Source organism: Equus caballus, chromosome 13 (assembly GCF_041296265.1).
Source record: "Equus caballus isolate H_3958 breed thoroughbred chromosome 13, TB-T2T, whole genome shotgun sequence".
Classification (NCBI taxonomy): Eukaryota; Metazoa; Chordata; class Mammalia; order Perissodactyla; family Equidae; genus Equus; species Equus caballus.
Window position 1 is genome coordinate 36,333,702 of NC_091696.1, and position 26,777 is coordinate 36,360,478.

Consider the following 26,777-nt stretch of genomic DNA (forward strand, 5'->3'; position numbering starts at 1 on the left):
TATGTTTCCAACTCCTTTCCCAGGTTTGGGAAGTTCTCAGCTATTATTTCTTTGAATAAGCTTTCTGCTCCATTCTTCTTCTTATCTCTCTCTGGAATACCTATAATCCTTATGTTGCATTTCCTAATCAACTCAGATATTTCTCAGAGAATTTCTTTATCTCTTTTTAATCTTAGTTCTCTCTCCTCCTCCATCTAAAGCATCGCTATATTTCTGTCCTCCAGACCGCTAAGTGTGTCCTCCAGAATATCAGCTCTGTTATTCAGGGAGTCCAGATTTTTCTGTATCTCAACCATTGTATTTTTCACCTCCAACATTTCTGGTAGGTTTTTCTTTATAGTTTCAGTTTCTTTTGTAAAGAATTACCACTTTTCATTAATAATGTTCCTGATTTCATTAAACTATTTGTATTTTCTTGTAATTTGTTGGTTTTTTTTATGGTAGCTATTTTGAATTCTCTGTCATTTAGATTATAAATTCCTCTGCCTTCAGGATTGATTTGTGGGTGCTTATCATTTTGCTTCTCGTCTGGAGTATTAATATATTTCTTCATAATGTTTGATGACGTAAATTTGTGCCTCTGCATAGTGTAGTATCTGGTTGCAGCTTCCACTTGCCATCACTGGATGGGGGTCAAGAGTTGTGTATTCTGAGCCCACTGTGTTCCCCAGCTCACTAGCTCACAGCTGCTGCTTTTCTAACATAGGTGTGGCCACTCGCTGACTGGCTGAGCTGGAGCACTGGGCAGTGGGAGGGGCACTTTGTTTTACCTGCTTCATCCTGGGGGCTTTCCTGCTCTGCCCTTGCTGTCTGCTCTCCTGGCATGCTGATTTGATGAAGACCCGCCCAGAATAGCTTAGCCACTTCTGTTTGGAACCTTCCCATGGGCTGTGAGGCAACTTGCAGAGCGAAGGTGTTCCCATGGAGAACCACCCCTCCCCCCTCTCCTCTAAGAGCCACCTGTGGTCGTGTGGCCTGGATCACTGCCACTGGGGGAGGGAGAGGAGATGCCCTTACCTCCTTCCACTTCCTCTTGGGGGTTCAGCACCTCCACCTTCAGATGTTTGGCTGCGTGGGCCTCTCAGACGTCTTTTGTGTTGTGTAAGTGTCCTCTGTTGGTTTATGAATGTCCTTTTCATTGTATCTTAGAGAGGAGAGTCTAAGGGAAGAACTCATTCTGCCATGATGCTGACGTCACTCCTTGAAAACATTTATAAATTATATGTACCGCAGTCTGAGGGAACTCCCTTCTTCCTCTGCATTTTGAGGAGAGTGATGTCTCAGTCTCTTAAAAGCTTTATTGTCAATATTGAGCCATCTGCCGTTGGGAGTTTCACATAAGTAGTTAATTATAGCTTTTGACATCAGTTGTTGTGGCATTTGGGATAGGTGTGACACTTGGGCTAGGTATTTCTGACCAATATGCCTTAAGAGTATTGGACCTATAATATCTGGACACCTCCCTGTCTCAGAGAACACTCCCTACAAAATGGCTTCATGGTTGTGCCTCCAGTTAATCATTTGATTGCATCCTCTCTACACTGTGTTAGCACTGGGCATATGGAGTGGTTAGCACTAGGCATATAGAGAGGTAGAATGGGGTGGTGGAGTGGAAACCTGGCTTTGCTACTTTCTTTGTATGTAACTTTGGGCAAAACAAGAATGCAAGTTCTGTTTAAAAGGAGCAGCTGCTACTCAGCTCTGGCTGATTTGGAATGGTTGCAGCCGTTTGGGAATGTAGTCCTGGTAGGGCCAGATCTTCTAATTTTTCAAAAGAAGTTGGAAATCATGAGAAGTTCTAGGTATTTAAATGCAGTTAACTAATATAAAACTATTGAAAACACCCAGCAGCACAAAAAAGACTTGTATGTAGTCAGGATGTGGCCTAAGGACTACATCATGATCTTGTGCAAATCATGGTTCTGGGACTCCTCCACAGTTGGAGATCTAGACTTCTGTACAAATGTGGCTAATGGATAATGAAATGTTTTAAGTGACTTGCAGATGTTGTTTTGTTTGTTTTTGTAAAAAATGTGTGCTATGTAATGTTTGTTACTTTGATGTTTGCTATTGTTATACGAAAAGAAACAGTATGGTGGTGGTGTTGGATAAAATCAGACTTCACAAAAATGTTAAGTCCAATGTCTTCATGAACAATTGTTTTTAGTGAAAGCAGTATTAATACTGAAGAGTTCACATATTAGATACAGTGTTAATACATAGTAGGCACTGAAGAAGTATTAATTGGAAAACTGGGTAGTTGGACCTATTTAAAATTCATTATGATAATTTCTGCTGCTCTTCTGCCAACTTACATCATGGCCAATGAAAATTCATTTCAGAGAGTTTGAAGAGTCTTTTTATTGATTGATTGATTTGGTGAGGAAGATTGGCCCTGAGCTAACATCTGTTGCCAACCTTCCTCTTTTTTTTTTTGTTTGAGGAAGATTGTCCCTGAGCTAACATCTGTGCCAGTCTTCCTCTATTTTGTATGTGGGATGCTACCACAGTGTGGCTCAATGAATAGTGTGTAGGTCCATGCCCAGGATCTGAACCCCTGAACCCTGGGCTGCCAAAGTGTGACCACTACGCCACCAGATTAGCCCCTGAAGAGTCTTTAAAATGTCTGAGAACTTATAATCTTAACTTATTTGTTTGCTCTGTGCTGATTTTTTCTTTATTTAGAATCTGAGAAATTAGTACATCATATTCTCCAGGATATGTACAAAACCAAGAAGACAGTGACTTGGGTTATTCTATGAATGTTACCCATCTCAGGCACATGCAAGGCTTTCTTAGAAGATAGGAAAAAATATGGAGAAACATTTTTGGAACCCTGGTTTAAAGCTCCAAACAAAGGGACATTTCGGATTGTTTACAAATCTTGAAAAAACAGTCACTTGAATACAGAAGTTATCAAATACTTGGCAGGTATGTTTCTGTAGTGATTTTACATTGGTGTTCAACAGTAAATACTTGTTCATGCTTTTAAGAATTTGTTTTTAAAGATTTAAGGCTTACATTTTTGAGTGTAGAACAAGTACATTAAAATGTCCTTAAAATAGGGGCCAGCCCGGTGGCGCAGCAGTTAAGTTCACCCGTTCCACTTCTCCGCGGTGTGGGGTTCGCCAGTTCAGATCCCAGGTGCAGACATGGCACCGCTTGGCAAACGCCATGCTGTGGTAGGCATCCCACGTATAAAGTGGAGGAAGATGGGCAGGGATGTTAGCTCAGGGCCAGTCTTCCTCAGCAAAAAGAGGAGGATTGAGGGTAGTTAGCTCAGGGCTAATCTTCCTCGAAAGAAAAAAATTTTTAAAAAGTCCTTAAAATAATATCCAATGTAACTGGTTTCAATATGTTGCATATGAGATTTCCTGATAGATATCAAATCTTTTCCAAATCAAGATTGAATTTTCTTTGGGAAACGAAAAACAAAAATCTCTTTCTCAGGATTTCATTTGTATTTATTTATTGAAAAAGTTTATGGAATTTCATTGAGGTCCATGTAGTGGACTAGAATATATACGGTGAGGGTATTAGTTTATATACTACTTTAACAAGTCCCAAACAGAAAGAGATGAAAGATTGTTTTTGTATCCATCAAGCTTCATGTATCCTTCTCAGACTGTTTCGCTATTCTTTTTATTACAGGAATAGTAGACAGCCTCAGTTTGGAAAATAGAGTGGATTTTAGCAATCCACAGTACACAGTGGTAGTAGAAATCATTAAAGCTGCCTGTTGCCTGACTGTTGTGAAAGATGATATGTTCAGAAAATATAGTCTCCGGGAGGTGGTGAAGAATGCTAAGGACCCATCACAGCTTAATCCAAAGGAGGCAGCACAAGCAGGAAATGGGAAGAATCTAAATTGGAATCTGGTGACAAATCTAGTCAAAATGACCCAGCTGAAGGGTCGAATAACCAGCAGGTGGTACCAGAGGATGGTGAGGAGCTGGAGCAGACAGAACCATATCTGAGACTAAGGTGGTGAATGAGGGAGGAGCTAAACCTGAATTTGCAAGTCAGGTCACAGAAGGATATGAGTCAAATGAAAATGGCCTCTCAGAGGAAAAAAGTCGATCAATGTTGGAGGTGAGTTTCTCCACTGGGGTTCTGTGGGATGTTTCTGGAATTCCATATAAAACTGTGACTGAAAATACAGTTTTTGAATTGTGTGTGCTGCATAATACTGTGCTCACAGTGGTGAACAATGATTGAGCAGCCCTGTTAACAGTTTTGTTAGAGATCTTTTCTGCTCTGTGTGGCAGTGTGCAGTCACCCACATGCGTTTGGGTGAGCTAAGAGAAGCTGTGGATAATTGGTGAACACTTGCACAGAGAGGAGAGTGGTAGGAGGATGACGATGGCCTCTCCCTTATAACTACCTTTCCTAGCCTCTCCTGCACTGCCAGCTGACTTAGTGTGAGCAAACAAGCTTTGTGAAAGATAAACCCAGAGGGAAATTTTCATTCTAAGGAAGGAATTTTTTTGTGTTGCAACTCAGCTGTCCCCTGCCACTTTGTTGTAAACATTGCAAAAACATGGGTCATATAGGTTAGAAGTGAATTGTCCTGTGAAGTTTTTGTACTTTTTGTGATTTTCTTTTTTAGTTATTATGCCTGTTTTTATATTTTATTGACGTTTGTTGGTTACAAACAGATCTGACGGTCCAGTGCTGCAGTTTTTGAAGGCGAGGTATGAGATAGAAGAGGACCATTCTAGGTATAGAACTGCAGACATTTCCTATAAGGTTAGTGATGAAGAATTAAGTGTTCTGAGTTACTACAGTTTACTGGAGCAAAAAGGGACACAAAGAAATTCTTTGTTTACAAGGAAAGCTACTTCTCAGTGGTTTTATAGCCACTCAAAATCCAAGCTGTCCTATTCCATTGTATGTTGTCTGTGGAATGCAACTTAGAAATCTGGTGTTTGCTCCAGCAATGGTAACTATAAATCATAGCCATTTGATAAGTAAGGGTGTTGATTATTTTAAATGGCTTTTGGAATATCAAAACAGTAAAGCTTTTGTTGGAAAATCACATTCAGTGAAAAGATTTAGTAATCAAATTATTTAGTAGCATAATTTATTCTAGGAAAGAAAAATTCACATAGTTGGTAAGAATCTAATAATACCCACATTAAAATGCTAGGGCAAGAAACAGTACAAGAAATCAAAATGACTGTACTCTCAATTTAATAAATTGACCTCATGTGATGCTAAAGAGATTTGTATAATTAACTGAAAAGCAGCAGCTTCTCTATCTGCGTTGACGTGTCAACACATTTCACAAATATTTGTCATGGGGTAGCATTTGTAAGATATGTAAATGATACTGAAATTCATGAAAATGTTTTCTGCTGCTAGGCGCCTCCCCAGACACAGGCAAATATAAATTTAATGGGTCTCCTTATCTGAAAACCAAAGGTCTGTCATCTGTACTCCTGCTACCCCATCAATGATTGGCTCCATGACAAGTTTTGCCTCATTTTAATACAAGAAAATCCTGGTCTTGACAATACAGCACACTGCTTTCTTCACAGAGAAGTGCTGATATAAAATACTTAGCGATGAAATGGGGAAAGTTCTCAATAATGCTACAAAATTGGTTAACTTTATTAAAGACCCATTTATGCAAGAATGTTTTAAAAAAACCCAAAACTAAAGCCTGCCCAAAGAGCACCTAAAATCTTCTACATACAGAAATCCAGTGGCTTATCAGAGGAAGAGGTCTCAACAGGATATTTGAGTTGGAAGGTGAATTGCCAGAGTACTTAGAGATTTTGCTGAATGCTTTGAAGATAAGGAATGGCTGCAGAAATTAGTCTATTTTAGCAGACATTTTTCATTGTACGAACAAGTTTCTGCGAGGTCCTGGAGAAAATTCTTTTTTCCTAAAAGTGATAAGCTTCTTAGATAAAAAAGAAACTGAGTCTTTGGAACAAGCACATTGCCAAAGGAACTCTTGAAATGTTTCCACACCATTGGGCTTGAGAATGAAGGAAAATAGCAGCGTCTCAAGCCTTACTAAAGCTATCCTTGAAGAGCTGCAGAGCCAAATTCAATAGCATTTCCCCTCCTTTTCCCAACACTGGTGTGTGACTGGGTGAGGGACCCGTTCGCTAAATCTTCTTAGCCTGAGACTTTGTCTTTGAGAGAAGAGAAAGAACTCTGTGAGTCCCGGTCAGACAGTTCTGGATTTGCGGGAAACAAGAGCTTCCTTCAACTTAGTGCTCACACTCACATACCATGAACGTTCCTTTAATTTGAAAGTTTTTCATGGGTTCCTCCAGGGTAAAACTACTGGAAAAAACTTGAAAAGACAAACACCGAAGAAGGCTACAAAATAAGATGTCCAGATTGAGAATATTAAGGGGTTGTGAAATTAGCTTTTGGAAATGGGTTTATTTTTAAGTTTTAAAAAGTTTGGAAGTATTATAAATGTTAAGACTTCCTGCACCAATGGCTGTTTATTTAATGGCTGGTGAACGTGGGCATATGTTTTTATCCTCTTAGCTAGTGGTCCAGCTTGGCAAACCAGGCTAGAAGGATTTGGGAGGGGCAAAGAGAATAGAGAGGGCCTTGCTAATGCAGACAGGCTGGAACTTCCTGATATATCTTTAGATATTTAGAAAGTTAGCTCTTAATAGGTTGAAGTCATCTTGAAAGGATGGTAAGAGCTTTGAAAGTGTCATTTGGAGGATAGAGTTTTATTTCCTTCATCAGACTTGTCCAAGATAAAAATACTTTTATTTTGATGGTGCGAGACTCTGAGACTCTGGGAGTAAAATTGGCCATCTGCTTACAGAACATACAACTCTGTGGAACGGGGCTCCTTTTGCTTTGTGAAAGCAGCTACTCCACAGAAAGATTTTGGCTTAGTGGTTTGGTTCTAATCTCCTTTTGAATTTATCAATATTTGTTAAGACCTGAGTGTGACAAAAACGTGTTCTTCCTCAGCTCTCAAGTATACTCTGTTCTGCCGGAATCTGAATTGATTCGTTGCAAGATTTGTTTTCAGGTTTATTTCCACTGACAGTTGAATATGTTATTTTATAAATGACAAGATTCCAGGGTGGGAATTGAATGCCTTTTTTCTTTTAATTTTTATTTTAAAAAATTATGTCAGTTAGGGGCCAGCCCTGTGGCCGAGTGGTTGGGGTTCACGTGCTCCACTTCAGCAGCCCAGGGTTTCACCAGTTCGGATCCTGGGTGCTAACCTAGCACTGCTCATCAGGCCATACTGAAGCAGCATCCCACATAGCACAACCAGAAGGATCTACAACTAGAATATGCAACTATGTACTGGGGGGCTTAGGGGAGAAGAAGAAGAAGGGAAAAAAAAGATTGGCAATAGATGTTAGCTCAGGTGCCAATTGTTAAAAAAGAAAAAGTTACGTCAATTAAAAAGCTCCACTTCTGTGTTGTCGTTTGGTAAACTTGTTTTGCACCATGGTGGAAAGAGTGTTAAAGTTGGTATTTTAAAACATGTTTCTCTAAGGTTAAACGTGATTTGTCAATGTTATTTTTACTTATATTTTGTTTTTGGTTTGGCCAAATATTCAGCTTGTAATTCATAGTTCTTGATATTTTCAGAAAAATCAAAATAAATTTGTTCCCCAAAGGTTGGTGTTCTGTACTTTCTCTTTCTGCCTCTTAGTAATAAATCTCTTGCTTAATAAGTAGATATATCAAAAAAGATGTTTCTGTGTCAAATTATGTATCAATAAAACTCATGTACATTGTCTTAAAAAGTGAAGATACAAAAATTTATTAGTTGCTCTTGAATAAACAAATACTTTTACATAATCCAAGCTTAAGATATTTTACCGTGAATTTGCTCCAAAATGAGATATAGTAATATAGTAGTTAAATTCACTTATTGGCTTTGAATTGTTTATATTCCTTAACATTAATATTTTAAGCCACTTTAAAGAATGAGAAATATGTAAAGATATTAAGCAGAAAGAATTCTGTCATGAACATTTCTCTTGGAACAGTTCTAATCTTTATTTTGAATTAATCAGGCACAAGATAAATTCATTGTCCACCGTGCTTTTCTAACTAATCATTTGACCCTTGCTACTTGGTTTGGTTATTATAAAAATTTTCTTCCCAAATATTTTTAGATTTTTATTTATTTTTTGGCTTAAGTACAAAACAAAAACTAAGTTGAATTTTTCAGCAGGAAAAATCTTAAGCACTTTAGAGAGTAGTCACTGAATTATCAGGAAGCCAGGACTAAAAGAAGCAGCCCTGTAACTACTTAATGCCATAGTTTTCTTATCAGCCTATGTCTGTCCCCATTTGTGGTCTCTTAAAACATTTCACTTGGTTTTCCCAGTGATTGTCTCTGGGAATTCTTTTTTTTTTTTTTTTGAGGAAGATCAGGCCTGAGCTAACTGCTGCCAATCCTCCTGTTTTCGCCAAGGAAGACCGGCCCTGAGCCAACATCCGTGACCATCTTCCTCTACTTTATATGTGGAACGCCTACCACAGCATGGCACACCAAGCGGTGCCATGTCCGCACCCGGGATCCAAACCGGTGAACCCCAGGCCGCCGAAGCGGAACGTGCACACCTAACCACTGCACCACCGGGCCGGCCCAGTCTTTGGGAATTCTTGAACAAATTCCACTTAAGTAACAGAGAAACATATTATGAGACACTTGATTCCATTTTGACTATCCCAGCTGTCAGTACAATAGGAGAGAGTTTTCTTGAAACTCTGGCATTGAGTTCCAGACTCTGGGGCTTTTCTTAGCCTAAGCTCATTGAATTTATTGGACACCAGAAACTGTTGTTTATATAGTAAAGAAGACAGCGGAGCTCCATCATATGAGAGTTTAGTGCAGATTCACCTATATGCTTTTCCGGAAGAATAAAATAATCTCTTGACTCCCTTGCTTTTCCCCAGTTTAAACCAGACCTAGGCCTCTACTGCCCCAGGGAAGTAGAGGCTTCAGCTAAAAGCAAAGAGAAACAGCAAGTTAATTCTTGGCTCTTGAGCTTTTAAGAGCTGGGTCCTGGAGTGTCTAGGGGAGACTTTTGAGAGATAATTTAGAGTATATACAATTTTCCCCTGTGTCCTGGCTAGATAGTAAAATTCTCTTTGTTCCCCTCCCTCAAGATAGGGCTACTGTATTTTAAAATCTCCTCAAACATTTCTGAAAATCAACTTGTCATTGATTTTTTGAATTTAATAGAGAAAATGTTACACATTCTTAGGTTGAAATTAACTACCTTTTAGCTGAATTGATGCCACTTGAAATGGAATTCTCATGTAGAGGATCAGTGAATATCAGCCAGTAGGATTCTGGGACTAGAAGGAAATTGCAGTGCCATCTCTGAGTCTTTATATAGAATTATTCTTAAATCCCTCCTTTGAAGAAGAAGGTTTCAGGAAAGATTCCACAGTTTCTTTGGATAATTTCTTCTTCCTGAGCCTTAAATTCAGTCACTTGGTACTTACAGACACATGCTTTGGATTTAGAAGAGTATTATGGCCTAAGTGTACTATGAGTGGTGAATCAGGTGTTGTCTGTAAAAACAATTGGCCACTATCTTTTTTCCTCATGGAATGAGACTGATTAGTATGATAAGGATCCTTAGTAGTGATACTGAGCAATGGGTTCTCTCTGCTTGCCATGTTCTGAGCCAATTAATTAGGGATGGAGAAAGGAAGTTTTAACTCAATTAGCCGGCATAATTGGGAAGATGGCAGACTAGTGTCTCAAAATACCATCTTCCAAAAATTACAGAATCTTGAGGTAGTTGTATGGGGAAATGGGCAGTAAGGAGGGGGTTTCTTTCAGCCAGACAGACTTCAGGGTCTTTTATTGTTCTATTCTTCTGTCAGCTGTGATGGATACCTTGTAAGTGTGTTTCCCACCTGTGGTCAGCCTGTTCCTGGAGAGAAACTCATAGAACAAAGTTTTAATTTATCAAGCTATTGGGGAGTATATATGTAAGCGGAGGCCATAAATCAGGAGAGTATTTTAATTTCTTAGAGTACGTGCAAAGCAGCAAGTAGTCACACAGAGGGGCTGGGGCAACTTAGCATAACAAGATGGCCTCACTTTTGCTCACTTACAGTTGTTGGTTACTCAGTATTGGAGTTGGTAAAAACTTACAGTTTATCAAGCGTTTATAGTATCCTAATATATTTTAAAGCAAAATTCTTAGGGTTAAACAGGTTGAAATAGGTGTCTTCTACTTATGTAATGAGTTACTATAAAGTCAAAAGCTAATAAAATCTATATACTTACTAGCTTAGACCCTTATCTGGTAACACACACTTTAACTTTTGGGCAAAATACTTGCCTTTCTTGGATATTTGTAAGGTACGGTTGATTTTTTCACATGATCCTGAAGTTCAAGAGTCAATTTCCCTGGGTTGGATGATTTAAAGGGTGCAGACAAGGCAATAAGATCTTTCGCTTCCTGAAGGAGAAAAGTCACTTTATGCTGATATGTTTGTTTTTCAGACATAGCAAGAGTTCGGAACTAATACTGAATATAGGCAGATTTTATTTGTTAATGGCAGCTTGAGTGATGAAGGCAAATGCCAGAGATCACCTGTGAACAAAGTGAGGTTTTTGAGATCTAATTCCAGATGAATGGTTTGTGAGTGTGAGGAGTGCAGTGGTTCAATAAAGCTGAAGGTTGAGTTTTATTTACATGTCACACCTGTATTTAACATTTCCACCAGACTAAGCCTATTTATTCTACAGGCAGTCCTTGGTTTACAGATGACCACCTCCTCCCACAGACCTGTACTGTTAAAAGTATGTAGAAGGGGACAAATGAATATGTGGTACAAGAACACAGAATGTGTGTTTTGAAACGGGTTTGGGGAGGCCTGATGGAGGAAGGGTTGTGTATGCTGGGAGATCGACTCTCAGGAAGGGTCGATCTACCTCTACAAGATCTTTCTTGCCTGATATTTTTTGCTTCTCTTTGTAATACTATTTAAAACCCACCAATCAGATAATTATTGAGATTAGTAAGTATAGTTTAAATTACTAATTATTCATACATTGATTCTAATTGGCGTTTCCTTCTGATGTTCAGCTGAAATCAGTTATATTGAGAGAATGAGAATACGGTGGCAAGAGAAAAAGATTTTGGAGAATGGAATCCATTGAGCGTGGAGGTGGAACGGGAGGTGTGAGTATGGGATCCATAGTGTCACTGCAGAGGGTCACTGGTATGTGAGCCGGGTGTACAGAAAGATGTGGGAGGATGGTGATAGGCAAACTGCTTTTGAAATTCTGCCAGTTCCTGAGTCTGTAGGAAACGTCCACGAGGAAAGGAAACTGTTCTCTTCCATAGGAGATGGCTTTTTCTGAGAACTAAGGCTTCTGCTGTCATTCCCTGAGTTCCCTTTCATTGGGTCCTAATTAGGCTTGTGGAACTTGTTTGGGAACCTGGCCACAGTCTCCTATTTGCATTGTTTCTGTGAGAAAATGTATTCTGAGTTCCATAAGAATCATACATACAGTAACATTTGCTGCTTTTACATAGGCAGTATCTGTTCCCCCCTGTTGAGTAACAGTACCCTGATTTTCTGATGGAGAATTACCCTACAGTCTCTGGTTGGTTGACACTCACTCCTACCTCCATTGTTGAGCCTGTGATCCATGTCTGGCTGGTCAGCATATACCATTCCCCAGACCATGTTGTTAAGAGTTGTGATCTAAGATAGGCAAATGCAGTTCTGGGAGTCGCTTGAAACTAATGGAAAGGGGGCTGTCTCCTTCCCTGTGTACATCTGGACTTGGTTGCTATCAAGGAGGAAGAACCTTCCTGAATGGAGCCAACATAAAGAACAGCAGAACCAAGAAATGGAGAGAGGCTAAGTTTTGCTAACTTCACAGGAACCCTTGGATGTAGCTGTACCTGAAGACCTCACTTAGGTGTGAGCCAATAAATTCTCTTTTTTATTTTTAAACTTAAATCAGTTTGAGTTGAGTTTCTGTCACTTGCTATCAAAAGAATCCTAATATATCCCCTTTGGGACACAAGTCATTTGTAAAGTTGATTGCCCAGGGTACATTTTTGCTGCATGTGTGCCTCATGATAAGAATTGCTTGACTAATTGATTCACTCCTTAGAATGGTCAAAGGGACAGAACTTGAAACTATGAAATTGCTCTTCAGTGACATTCACTCTACCTCTCCTCTCATTGGATCTGGACTACTGACAACAGCTGCTTCAACAACTGCTAGGTGCTCAGTCAGTGCACTCTGCACTTCAAATGGTCCAATCAGTACCTAGAAGAGGAAAAGAACCTTTTGATCACTACAACCCCCAAATAGGAGATCTCACCTGGCAAAGTGTTACTTTCTTAAAGTGGAAAATGTACAAACCAAGAGGACATGATGACATCATCAGCTCTGCCAACAAACCAGAAATACCTGTCACTGTCCATCTCTCTTCTGTCTCCAGGGACATAGAAATTCCCTCTTATCGTGGCAGCAGTTTTCTCTGGATTGTCCTAGATATCAAGCAACAAGCAAAGGAGCTAGGAGAGGCAAGTCTCAGGAAAGTTCATTCAACGAATATTTGCCGAGCACCTAATACATTTCCAGACATTGTTCTAGGCAAGTGGGGCATGTTAGTGATTAAAACAAGGATTCCTGACAGAGCTTACATTTTAGCAGGCTATTAAAGGGAAAAAAGTAGGAGAAAATGCTAATAATTCTATTAAGCATTTATTTATGCCAGGTGGCATAAGAGCTAATGTTAATCGAGCATTTCCATCCGTTGTTGTAAACGCTTTAGGAGCACTCTCATAATCCTCACAGCCCTTGTTTTACAGATGAGGAAATTGAGTCTGAGAGAAGTTAAAAAACTTGCCCAAGGCCTCAAATAATGAAGGGCGGAGTTGGATGCTTCCTGGTCTCTCACTAAGCCTGCTGCTGACATTGAATTCTCACCACCACCCAATGAGGTGGCTCTTAATCCTTTCTTTTGGGTGGAGTGAAGGAAGGCTTGGCAAGGTCATCTTCACTGTCTGAGGTCACAAGTTAGTCAGTAGCAGAGCCCTGCCTGTTTGACTTGGAGCTTGAACTTTTAACTGCTGGCCTTACTACTCAGCTGCCCCCAGGACTCGGGTGAAGAAGTCTGAAACAGCCCGACTGTGATACAGTGACGTCCCAACTGAGCAGGAGGGTGTGCTAGGACAGAAATGGTGCCTGTTCAGAAAACCTCCGAATAGCCCTTGAATTACTTTGAGGGCCACAAAGGAGCTGACACTGACTAGGATAAGAGAATGTTCCTATCTGCTTTATTCCGTCTCAGCACTCTCCCTCCTGGACATCCCTACCTCCGGGGAACAGGATGGGCGAGGCTGCATCATTTAATTGATTCTCTTTCTTTCTTTTCTCATGTGTTGAATTCATATGAGTTACATAAATATACAGTGCAACTCCACTGGATAGTCAGGTGATTTGCCTAAATTGAATATAATCTTCAAGTCCTAAGACTTTATTAGCATCTCTTTAAGGCAGTATAAATGTAGTTGTGTCTTTTGGTGGGGGGAGGGGGTGGGAGTTCTGGGACTGTAGGGCTCTGATTGTCCCCAGGAAAATGTTCAGTTGCCCCTAGTTGCTCCTTGTTATTCTTAAACTGGGGGATGATTTTGTTCCCTAGGAGACTTTAGGCAGGCAATACCTGAAGACATTTTTGATTGTCATGACTGGTGGAGTGGGAGGTGCTGCTGGCATCTAGTAGGTAGAGGCCAGCTAGAATGCTGTTCAACATCCTACAATGTATGGGATGCCCCTAGCGACACAGAATTATTCCATCCAAAATTTCAATAGTGTCAAGACTGAGAAAGCCTGGGCTTTCCTGTTCTGAAAAGGGGAGATCTGTGATGCTGGATTATAGCTTTTCTTTGTGGTTCAAATGGAGATTTCTGCCCCAGTACCTCTTAAGGTCTTTCTGCACAAGCATCCGGTACACAGTGGGCGCGCTGCACAGGGTGGTGATGGGATAAGTGGTAAGCGTCTGGACGATGGAGAAAGACACAGATGTCAGAAGTGGTTAATTAAAGCCCACAACCGGAACTGATGTCTAACCTCTCACTCTCCTTCATTAACATGTGCCCATCTCATGGTCACTACTAGGAATATGACAGGAAATATTTATTAGTTGTCGCTAGGGAGTGTATGTCCTTTGGGAATTTCCAGTGACTGGAAAGAATGTTTATATGTTACAGTAAGAGACCTATACAATCAAATTCAACAAAAAATAAATTGTTGAATTTGAGAACAACTCTAAAGTATGAACTGGTTTATGCTACCCCAGGGCTGCAAATTGCCTTTCATGGTAGATTCTTGAAAACTCCTGCCCATAAATTCACGTACAGTATTGACTCTGGATGTAAGCTAACCTACTGAGACCTTTCCAACACCGTTATCTATAAAAGACATCAGTCCTTTAGAGTGGATTGATTAAATGCGTAAGATATTTTTCAGGCCTTTTCTTAAATTGTTTAAGATTTGGTGGGCTCATTATACCTCCTTAAAATCAAATAATGACCCAGGTATCTTAAATCTAGAGAAATATTAATGTTTTAGAGATCCTTTTTCTAGAGAGGTTCCACTTTGTCATGTAATTAATCGACAATTTGTATTAAATTTAAGCGTTTGGGAGAATGCTTTCAAGATGTGTGTCTAGGCTATCTGGATTGTCAGAGATCAAGAATAACTTTTGATGTGTAAGTGAGTGTTTCTACTTTTGCTCCCTAGATTCCAACTGTTCATATTAAGCGTACTGTATATAACTAAGAGTAGTGTCGATCTGTGAAAGTTTTTATGGCACTTAAAATATACACATTATCTTTGTAAAATAAGAATATTCTTATTGAATATTAAGATGTATTAATAATATTAATATATTATTAACTAATTGATAATGTTAATATATTAATATGATTTATGAATATATATTAATATATTAAATTTTAAAAATAAAATATTTAATATTTTATAAAAACTAGTATTCTTATTTTATGAAATGTAGGTTTTGAAACTGCACAGTTAACTTATCTACTTTAGGGCACTTTGTAAACCTGATGTAGAGATCCCAGTTCTTATGTTACCCTACATTTCTGTTAAGATCCTCAAGCCATCTCGTCAGACCAGTTAGCAAAATTGCAGGGTGAGTATAGCTTTTATTTACACACAGGTGTGGTGCTTATTTAATAATACATGATGAGAATTTTAGGCTGGTTAATTTTAAATAACTGCAGATGAGAAGCAGGCTCTGAGGACTGGAATTTGCTTGCCCTTGGAGAGATATTTGCATTTGTGAAGGAAGGGGGGATGACCTTGTAGGGACCTGAAATTGGCCACCCCAGGATATGTCTCTTTGGCATGGGATTGTTTGGGGCTGATTGCTTTTGATAAACTGGGACAGGGAGGGAGGCTCTGGGGAATGGAACTTACCCTTCTTGGGACACATTTACATTTGTAAGGTAAATCTCTATCTGTAAAAGGTGCCTCCCTCTCTGTACCAAGAAGAAGAAGAGAGATGACCTTGTCCCTAGAAACTCTTAATGGGGAAGGCAAGAACTTAAGTTGGTTGCTGTCTGGCAGTCTCATGTAACTGATTTAGGGTGGTGGCTTCTAACCTTTCTAACCTTTACTTAATCCGATTTGATTCTTGTCTAAAAGTCATGGGATCACCCAATAACCAGACCCCACCTGCACTGATACCATTTTAACTTTTTTTCATGTTCTTTGCTTTGTCTTGTAAAGAGACGACTCACATACCCATGCCTTATAAAACTAGCCTTAACCCTCAACTCAGGGCAGCAGCAGCAGCAGCTCTGACTGCCCGTGGGTCCTGTCCCCACGCACCAGCTCTGCCTGCCCATGGGTCCTGTCCCCATGCCCGTGGCAGCAGCAGCTCCCCATGCCAGCAGCAGCTCTGACTGCCCATGGGTCCTGTCTCCATGGCAGCAGTAGCGGGGGCAGCAGCAGCAGCAGCTCTGACTGCCCATGGGCCCTGTCCCCATGCTGTCCCACACTATTCTCTAAATAAAAGAGCACTACTGCTAGATCTTGAGAGTCCAAGAAATCTTTCTTTCGACTCCTCGGCTCACCGACCCCACATCAATACATATTTTGTTAAACTTAATTGACTTTTCATGGTTGAAAAATAATTGGCCTGAATCACATTTTTCTAAAGGCTAAAGAAATAGGTGTCATCTGATACCTCAATCTAGCTGTCTCTGGCTGAGAAGGAGAGGCATGCCTGGTTTCAAGAATCTTGGGTTCTGAGAATTAACAAAGCAAGAAGCATGGGGTGAGGGGAGAATGGAAGGAGCTGCTCTGCGAGAAAGGTGAGCCCAGCTTCATTCTCTTCTGCACAGCGGTTTGGATTTATCAGCATTGTCTTTGTTTCACTGAATCAGATACCAAAGATTTGGTTAGACTTGAGACTTCTGTTATTTAGAACTAGACTCTTAAGCGGCCACAGATTTAGCGACACTAGCACATCGTGAACAATTTGAAGCAGAAGAGTGAATTTTGTGCCTGAGAGTGTTGTGGATATTCTCTCTTGACTCTGTTAAGTACATTCAGGGGCCGGCCCCATGTCTGAGTGGTTAAGTTTGTGTGCTGTGCTTTGGCGGCCCAGGGTTTTGCCAGTTCGGATCCTGGGCACGGACATGGCACTGCTCATCAGGCCATGCTGAGGCAGTGTCCCACATAGCACAACCAGAGGCACTCACAAATAGAATATACAACTATGTACTGGAGGGCTTTGGGAAGAAGAAGAAGGAAAAAAAAAAAAAAGACGATTGGCAACAGTTGTTAGCTCAGGTGCTGATCTTTAAAAAAAAATTTCAAAAGCCAAGTCCCTGGAAACTTTGCTTCTTAAAAAGGAATGATTTCCATAAGCCCAAGAAGCCCTGTATCTTGAGGAATCATTTTTCTGTGTAAGGGAGAGATGTAGCTAGAAGTCATGACTTACATCTAGGAAGGTGTCAGTGTCAAACTGGGCCATCCAATGCACAAAGACACAGGCTCCTTGAAGCCAGGAAGAAAACACACTGCCAATGGTGGCCTTGACCCAGCCAGTGTTGGACATGTTGTTTATGACATCTGAGGACTTCAGGTCTAGCCAATACCTAAATGATGCGGAGAAGCAACAAGACACACACAAAAAATCAGGAGAGCAAACAAACTGGTATCTTTGAGGACTGGCCAGAACCTCAGTGGCTGCAGAGGAGGGTCGAAAGAAGCCCCAAGGCAGGGTGAGCGATTTTAGCCCCCACTTTTGTTAGAGGACTTTTTCAGAATCCTAAATAATCTCAGGGTGGAGTGGGAGGCTGGGTTTGGCATAATTTTCTGAGTTTATCCTTTAATGCAACAAGTATTTATTGAACAAATATTATATGCTAGGCACTGTTCTACCTAGCAAGGTGAGCAAGGTAGACCAGATCTCTGCTCTTATTTTAGGGAGATAGATAGTGAATGAGCACACAATAAAATGAGTAATTATATAAATCAGTGTCATAATTTCAAATAATGATAAGTGCTATGAGGAAAATAAAACAGAGTGATGGGATTGTTTTAGGATATCTAGGAGGGCCTCTCTGTGTGGGGACATTTACCTGGCGATGAGGAGAAGGAGCCAGACATGCTGTTGTGAGGACTGAATCAGGGTTGACTCCTAAGTTCTTGCTTGATCAGTTGATGAGATGGTGCCCATTTACTGAGCTAAGTTTGGGCAGGGGCGTCGAGAGTGCTGTTTTGTAGACGTTACACTGGAGATATCTAAGAGCCATCTTAGCAGAGGCGTCCGCTAGACAGTTGGGTACACGTGCTGGCAGCTCAGGGGAGAGTTTAGCAAAAACAGTGTTTCCTCCCTACCTTCCACAGAGGGTGTAGCCAGTTCCAAGGCTGCTCTGAGAGTGCTGGGCCATCTTGGGAGAGCCTGTGGTCCCACTGGTGAAGTAGATGGCCGTTGGTTCTTGACTTCCTGTCTCCACACAGCTGTGTTCTGCAGACGCGGATCTGTAGAATATGGACCCCAAGATGGTGGCTGAAGATGGCAGACCACTTTAATTCTGATAGTTCTTTCATTCTGTTCCTTATGTCCTCTTGATACCAGAGGATAGTTAATAGAACAGAACCTAATCCAGAGCCTCGCTGAGAGGAATTTCTGAAGAAATCTTAGAGGACTTTGTACATCAGTGCTAAGATTTAACAGCACATTTCTTTCTGTCTCTTTTTTTAAGCTCCACCTCCCTATAGGCCAAATAGAAAGGGAAGATAACTTTCAATATCAATAACAAAAGGATGTGTATTTTGTTTATTTAAACATTTTTTTCTAAGTGCTTTTTTTTAATTTACAAGTTTCAAAAAATCAGTATTGAATCTTTGTAAATTGTTATTAACATTTCAGGAATTTTTATGATTTAAAGGAAGATCTTTTGGCATTTGAATCAAACTTTTTAATGCTTTTTTATTCAATATCTTCAATAGCCCTGGCAGAAACAGTTAGTTGCTCACCGAATAGCATCCCAATTGTTTTGCACTGATAAAACTCTGATTTTGTTCAGCTATCAGACAGTCATGTGCTTTAGGGGAGACTGTTTCCTGTTTAGCTCCAAGGGTGACTCTTGATTAAACTAAGCTAATCATGGTCATTCCTTCCCTTACCAGCACCTGCTTTAGGGATGGTCACATGATGCAGTTATGGTCAATGAGATTTAAAGACTTTATGGGAACTGTTTCCTTGTTCTAAAAAGAGTCATGAGGAAGGGATGCTGCCTTTCCCCACCCTGCTTCTTGTTTTCTGGCCTTTGGATATTTTTATGAAAGTGCACGATGTCTGGAACTACCCTAGCCATGGTGGGATCACGAGGGGATTAGCAGACACACTGAGGATGGCAGGATAGAAAGATCAATGAATCTGGGTCCATGCTCACTTCATCAAACCACTGAATTACCAACTGTCATTCCATTCTACCTCTATACTTCTTATTTGTGATGTAATAAAATTATTTGTATTGTTTAAGCCACTTTTACTTGGGTCTCTTATTACTAAAGCCGTGTGCATTCTGCCTGATAATATCTGTGAGATTGTCTGCGTAGACAGCTCCAACAATTCCTTCCATCCTTGTATAAGCATGCCATTTGTTCATTGAAGGGTAGACCCTATGTCCTCTCTCCTTGAATCTGGGCTTGTCTTATGATTTGCTTTGACCGGTAGAGTGTGGCAGAAGTTCTGCAATTTCTCAGCCTAGTCTTCAAGAGGCTTTATAGTTTTCACTTTCACTGGGGGGAACCCAGCCACCATTAAGAATGTTGATACTATCCTGGTGGAGAGAGAAGCCGTGTGTGGGAGAAGTGAGGTGCTTCAGTTAACAGGCAACACAAAAGCCTCAGACTTATGAGTGAACCCACTTGGATCCTCCAGCCCCAGTCAAGCTGATGTGGAGTAGAGACAGTTGCCTCTCCTGAGGCCGGTGAGAACTTCTAACTCACAGAATCATGAGCAAATAAAATGATTTTTGTTCTACACCACTAAGCTTTGGATGATTTGTTACTCAGTATTGGATAACTGATACAATACCTAAGGATTTTGGGGGCTCGTATCATATTTTTAACTTCCCAGGTTGAAGGAAACAAGGTTGAGGATGCCATTTTAATTCATCCTGATGATGAATTGAAACTGTGAAACAGTGAAGATTAATCACATAAACTTACAGCATATCATCAAAAATGGTTTCATGAATTATTAATGTGGTTTTCTTGGTAACTTGTCTCCTCCCCAGAAAAATAGAAAAAGATTATTGAATTGTATTGATTTCTTCAGTACAGTCATACATTGCTTAATGACGGGGATGTTTTCTAAGAAATGCATTGTTAGGTAATTTTGTGGTGCTAACATAATCGAGTGTTCTTACATAAACCTAGGTGGCAAAGTCTACTACACACCTAGGCTTATGGTGTTAATCTTCTGGACCACCATCATGTATGCGGTCTGCTGTTGACTGAGATATTGCTATATGCGGTGCATGACTATATAGAGAGAGAGTGAAGCTGGTATGTGTTGGGCTGGAGAAAGGGGAATTCTTCACGGTATCTAATACCCTGAAAAAAAAGAAAACTCTTGTTTTGAATGCTTCTCAATGCAGTATGGAAACCTTTTGATATAAGGCTTTTCTTTCTTTTTTCTTTTACTAAAAGAAGAGACATTATAATCTGAATGCCAAAAAGTTTTTTTTTTTTTTTTGAGAAAGATTAGCCCTGAGCTAACATCTGTTGCCAGTCCTCCTCTTTTCACTGAGGAAGACTGGCCCTGAGCTAACATCCGTGCCCATCTTCCTCTACTTTATATGTGGGCCACCTACCACAGCATGGCTGGCCAAGTAGTGCCATGTCTGCACCCGGGATCTGAAGCGGTGAATCCTGGGCCACTGAAGCAGAACCGTGCGCACTTAACCGCTGTGCCACCAGGCCGACTCCCCCACCAAAGAGATTTTTAAGCAGTGATTTCATTATCTGACTTGTCTCTCTTTCTTTAGATACCTGAGTTATATCTTTCTGGATTTTTCAGAACTGATTATATACTGATGACTTCCAGATTTGTATCTTTACCTCCTTGAGTCTGAGGCTCATATATCTACCACCTGCTAGACATTTGGATGTTCACAGACCCCTCAATCTCAATATGTCCAACTTTAAACTCTTTCTCCAGCTGATAGTACCCCACTGACTGAGTCACCCAGGTTAAGAAGCAGATCAGCCTTGACTTCTTCCTTCATCCTCCACGTCCAATCAATCTCCAAGTCCTGCTGGTTCTTTAGATTGCCTCCTTCCCTCCATCCCATTCACCAGAGCTCAGATTTAGACCCACCTCATCTCTCCGCTAGACTAGGCTCCAGGATAGTCTCTTGGATTCCAATTTGGTTCTTCTCAAATTCATCCTCGATACAGCTGCCAGATAAATCTATTTAAAATCCAAAACTGACCTCGACACTTCACCTCTTAGAATTCGTCAGTGGCTTCCCTTGCTGACAGAGTCAAGTTAAAGATTTAGCATGGCGTATGAGATCTTTATATAAGAGGCCATAATCTGGCCTGTGCTTGTTCTTCTGACATCTACTCTGACTTCACATTTTGTTCTCTAGGCACCCTAAACTGCTTGTGTCCATTCTCTGCACATCATAGTATGTTTTTTGCCTCCATAGCTTTCCTCCTGCTGTTCCTCTGCCAGGAACACTGTTTCAGTCCCCTTAAGACCAGGGTCCAGGGTTCTAGAGCCACAGGGAAGGGGTCCTTTTTGCCAGGATAAGAAAAGGGAAACATCAGTCTGGCCCATAATTTTGACCTTTTCCCCATCCTATTAAAATATTCTGGAAAATGTTCATGGACTTTTATCCTTGGGAGGCAGAAGGAGAGTGAGAGGCCTTAAAATGAACTCCTTGAATAAAAGGTTGACGCTAACAATGTGAAATTAGCCCTCATTATTGCTGCGTGTGGTTTTCTGAAAGACTGGCCAACTGTTGGCCATGGCAGCTCTTTTTTCCTTAGTTTTTAGAGAAACAATCCAAGGCATTTTTGGAGTTATGACACTCCAGAGTTGTTTGTTTGAAATAGTGATTTCCTTTTTCTTGAAAACTATCCCAAAAATGTGCAAATTTCAATTTGAAATTCACATGAGTTCCAAGGCATTTTTGGGGGGGAATTTTGTGGCACCTTTATGCTTTCTTGGGGAGTCAGCAGAATGTTGCAGTTGTTGAGGACAGGAGTCTCCAAAGTCAGGGTAGTTGATGCCCAGAGTTATGTAAGACAATGGGGATGGGGGAAAATAGGAGGACTTCAAATTATATGTATTTTTTTGTCCTTGAAAATGTTTACTTTTGATATTTATATAATGCACCAAAGCATACTTATATAATTTATAAAGAAATAAACATACATGTATACGGGGAGCGTGTTAAAACTATTTTCCTATGTAGGTACATATTCAAATAATCTGGATACATTATCTTAGGAAATCACAGAACTGCTGAGTGACTTTATTAACTTGAAAATAATAATAGCAACAATAATTACTATAATATTTATGGAGAGACTACCGTGTGCCAGGCATTGTGCTAAACACTTCAAATCCTTCATCACATTTGAGTCTTTTACAACCCCATGAGGTAGATACTATCCTTATCCCTGTTTTATGGTAAGATAGTTTCAGAAATGTAACAACTTATCCAAAGTTCCACAGTCAATGAAAGACACAAACAGGATTCTCTGGCATGGCGCTTGGGAGAGAATTTTGGGATCGACCAAAAGGATTTGGTTTACATCAGTTAGTAGGATAAAATTTCATTCCAACAGAGGAAACTGCCCTATTATTCAACAGGGTTTACTTGTCTTCTTTCTATAAGCTTCTCAGGAAGAATTTTTTTAAAACATAAGCTATTTAACAGCTCTTTGAAGGATAATACCGTTAATTAACATTTTATTCCCTTTTTTACAGTTTAGGAAGCACTTTCTCACATATAAGCTTATTTTATCCTCAAAACAACCCTTAAAGTATATGCAGTATAATTATTCCCATTATAAATGTGAGAAAACTGAGGTTAAGTGATCTGTTTTGTTCATTCATTCAGGAAATTTTTCTTAAGCCCCAAATGCGTGGTTGTAACTGGAGACAGAGTGATCAACCAAACAGACAAACAGTGCCTTTGCCTTCTTGGAGCTTATAGTTTAGGGCAGAGGTTGGCATATTTTTTTCTGTAAAGGGCCAGATATAGTAAATATCTTAGGCTTTGTAGACCATAAGGTCTCTGTTGCAACTAGTCAGCTGTGCTCTTGTAAGATGAAAGCAGCCATAGACAATATGTAAACAAATGGATGTGGCTGTGTTCCAATAAAACTTTATTTAAAAAACAGGTGCTCAGCCAGAATCAGCCCATGGGCCCTAATTTGCCAACCCCTAGCATAGAGGAGAAAAACAGACAGTAAATAAGGGAACAAACGAATGGACATGATATTCAGATAGCAATGAGTGCCATGAAGAAAACAACAGGATGATGTGTTGGAGTGGCCTGGAACTCTACTTTAGATGGGGTGGTCAGGGACAGCCTCCCTGAGGAGAAAACATGCCAGCTGAAATCTGACAGGAAGGAGACAACTGTAGAAATGGATAAGGAAGAGTATTTCTTCCAGGCAGAAGAAACAGCAGGTGCAAAGGCCCTTGTGGGGGAGGAGGGCGTGTTGGAGGAATAAAAGGGTGGCCAGAGGGAGTCAAGGCAGAAAAAGTCGTGGGAAATGTGGTCCAGGAGTTAGGCAAGGACCAAGCCATGCAGGATACTCATCACAGGCCATAGCAGGAAACAGGGAAGTGGAGGCAGAGCTACATCCCTTCTTTCTGTCCTTCAAAGTCTTTTATTAGGTGTTTCTTTTCTGGGAGGGAGCCAGGATCAATCCACAGTATTGCAGAGTCCTTGGAGGCAAGGAGACTCTGAGATGTAGCTGTGATTATTGTTATTGCTGGTACCAGAGTTGAAGTGAGGGCAAATACTCACTGAAATAACTCCTGGAAGCTGGGCCACCCATTCTGGCTGCGTGGAGACACCAGGAGTTTGGTCTTCAAATCAGGGCACTCTGACACAATGGACTCCACTGCTGGGACCACCTCCTCACTGACCACAATGCACTTGGCCTTGGATGCTCGTAGCCGATAGAGGATGTCTTTTGCTGTCAGCTGGGTTGTTCCTGGCATGAAGACAAGTCCTGGGAAGGAGAGAGGGCCCTGAGCTGAAGAGAACTGTTGTCTATTAGGTAAGGTGATGGACTGTGGAAACTTGAGCTTTGTGCCTGAGTGAGGAGGAGCTGTGGAATCCAGCCTTCAGATACCCTGCCTTGGTCCCCAGAGATTTCCCGCAGGACCCTGATCACTGGGAGACACTTAGAGTACTGGCTTCAGAGTCTGCTAGTCCCTGGGTCCAATCCTGTCTTTGCAGTTTACTAGCTTTGTGACCTTGAACATGTTACTTGATCTCTTTGTGCCTTCCTTTCCTTATCTGTAAAATGGGGGACATAATAGTGTCTGGCATATAGTACGCATTATAATGGTGGGCTATTATCATGTAACATTTTGTGGAACATTTGAATCATTCTGTAACAATTAAATAGCACTTTACAGCTTATAACACATTTTTAGGAACATTATCTCATTCAGTCCTCTGAACCAATGGTCTCCAAAGTAAGTTTTGCAAGATAATCCACTGAGGATGAGAAAAGGAATTAGAATTTTACAAAATTTGTTGAGATTTTAAAAAATGTTTTCTCTCATTTGTGTGTATATTTTATAACATGCATACTATGTTAGCGCAGTAAAACAATGTAAATAACTATAACCACATGGGAGGATGTGTGCCCCAAATATTTTTGTTGACTGATTGTGCAACCAAAAAAGCCTGGAGACCACTGTTCTAAGCAGCCATGTAGGTCCATGCAGTTGTTGCCATTTGATGGAATATGAGATTGGGTCATAGCTGGTGAGTGGCAGAGTCAGCCCTCAAACCTGGGGCTTTGCAGTGGTCTGGCACCCTGGAGGTTTGTCAACACTACTTTGGCAATGCTTAATTTATCCCATCTCCTCCCTTCATTCTAAACTCTGGCCTTGGATGGGCCTGATTTTAAAGTAGTAGTTCCTTATGAGAAGAACATATATGGGAGAATTAGATGAAAAACAGAGGGAAGGTAATTTGCACTTTCTAAAGTGGATCAATGGGAAGAAAGCAGAGTGTGTGTAAAGCATTACAAGAAGCCACAACCACTTATTGAGCACTTATCATGTGCCTGGTATCTCACTTAAAATTAATCCCAGTGTATAGATGACAGCTAACCCATGGGTTTCAATGTCAGTAAGCAGCAGGAGGGGGATTCAGAGATACATTTCCCATACTCCCAAGACCTGTGCCATATACCAGACTACTTATTTCTTGGTCAGTTCCCTGAAGTCAGCTAAATGGAGTAATGTGGAGTTGAATTGCTAGGAAGGAGTCTTTATTGATTGAATATACTTTAACAGCTCTTACATGTCATCCCCTCTTGAGAAAATGAATAAATACGTGATTATAAGGAAGTTAATTAAGAAAACACCTCAGGAGCTGGCCCGGTGTTGCAGCGGTTAAGTGCACATGTTCTGCTTCGGTGGCCTGGGGTTCGTCAGTTCAGATCCCGGGTGCGGACATGGCGCCGCTTGGCAATCCATGCTGTGGCAGGTGTCCCACATATAAAGTAGAGGAAGATGGGCATGGATGTTAGCTCAGGGCCAGTCTTCCTCAGCAAAAAGAGGAGGATTGGCAGCAGATGTTAGCTCAGGGCTAATCTTCCTCAAAAGAAAAAAAAAGAAAACACCTCAGAGGACCTCAGATCATTCACTAATATAGAAATATAAGATTTTTATTTTGCAAACCACGTGTTCTTATAGGCTCAGAAATTATTAGTACTCTTGGTGGATCTGTGACATGAATATGTTCGATGGATGGATATCCAGTCTGGAGGTTACGGGAGAGCTTCTCTTCTGGCAGATCTTAGACTGCATACACTTTACAGCAAAAGCAAAATCTTTTACCATGTGGTGTAGTACAAGCATTTCAGTATTCACTCAGAAGATAAAGTTCTGAGTTAGGAAACAATCCTTAGCTGCTTGCTTAGCATTTAATTAACTGGATATTTTTGACTATTCAACATAGGGGTTTGTTTTAATCCTGGCATGTCACAAATTGCATAAATTATGTTAAGTAACATTAAGTACATTTTTTATGACATGTAAACCACCTTTAATCTCTTTCCACCCAACAATTGGTTTCACATTTGCAAGTTCCTTTTAATAGTGAATGCAAAAAAAATTTATATATTGCTGTTTTTAACATTGGCAGTAAGAGCATTTTTCAACATCATTATGAAATCCTTATAATTATCCTTTTAATAATATCCCATCAAAGCAAGGCATCATACTTTCAATTAGCTGTAAACGTACCTCAACTATTATACTGTACTGTGTTCCAGATGTGGCCCTACCCTGTAGGGTATAAGCTCCCTAAGATCCGGGGCTAGTTCCTGTCCCTTTGCAACTGCTGACCTTGGATAAGTAGTTTATGTTCTATGAGGTTAAGTTCCTTATCTGCAACCCCCCCATGGTGGTGATGGGGATTTCATGAAATATATAGGTCAGTATTTCTCAACCTTGAGTCATTTGAGTACCACTTTTTTTTTTGCCAGATCTTTCTACACCTGTGCCATTGTTCTTTGTCTTTTTCCTTACATCGACTCACTTTTACTTGTATACATTTACTTAAGGAAGATGCACTTAATTACGACCATAATTCGAAAATTAGTACCATTTGCTAAAAATAGGTTACTGAAAAATGAATATATTGAAAATAAAATATGCCCTGAAATTTTATCCAGAGATTTTAAATTTCTAACTGCTCTCTCTATTCAGAAGAAAGTTTAGCAAGTAAAAGAGAGCTGTTAAAGACATAACAGATTTAAAGGAAGACTTTCCCCTCTCTCTAATAGAAAGGATTGATGCAGTGTATTTTAATACCGTGTATACCCAGTACCTGCATCTGCTGAAGCACAGGTCCTCGCAGTGCCTTTTGGTAAGCACTGATGGGCAAAGTGTTTAGCTCAGTGCCTGCCATGGGGTGGGATCAGTAAGCAGGGACCTTGACCTGAGGCTGCACCCACAAACTTCTCAAGGCTTGTTGCTGTATTCTCAACTTCTGATTCTCTC

At 40.4% G+C, this 26,777-nt stretch overlaps 4 protein-coding genes across 5 annotated transcripts in view; 2 read left to right on the plus strand and 2 right to left on the minus strand.

The window, feature by feature from the left end:
- The window catches only part of REXO5 (RNA exonuclease 5), a 692,166-nt gene that overhangs the window by 255,979 nt on the left and 409,410 nt on the right, over positions 1–26,777 (plus strand). The window lies entirely within an intron of this gene.
- Positions 1–26,777, minus strand: part of LOC100147307 (protein disulfide-isomerase-like protein of the testis) — a 305,575-nt gene that overhangs the window by 237,992 nt on the left and 40,806 nt on the right. The window lies entirely within an intron of this gene.
- LOC111767528 (acyl-coenzyme A synthetase ACSM5, mitochondrial-like) overlaps positions 4,018–26,777 on the plus strand; it is a 117,642-nt gene continuing 94,882 nt past the window's right edge. The window contains exon 1 of the mRNA XM_070232140.1: positions 4,018–4,092. The gene's annotated coding sequence lies outside the window, so the exon portion shown is untranslated. The remainder of the gene's footprint in view (positions 4,093–26,777) is intronic.
- Positions 13,884–26,685, minus strand: LOC138917213 (acyl-coenzyme A synthetase ACSM4, mitochondrial-like). The gene is made up of 5 exons (XM_070232566.1): positions 26,598–26,685; positions 23,554–23,761; positions 17,885–18,028; positions 16,983–17,139; positions 13,884–14,009 (listed from the first exon to the last, which is right to left on the minus strand). Exons 1-5 carry the CDS (start codon positions 26,683–26,685, stop codon positions 13,884–13,886), a joined length of 723 nt encoding a protein of 240 aa, XP_070088667.1.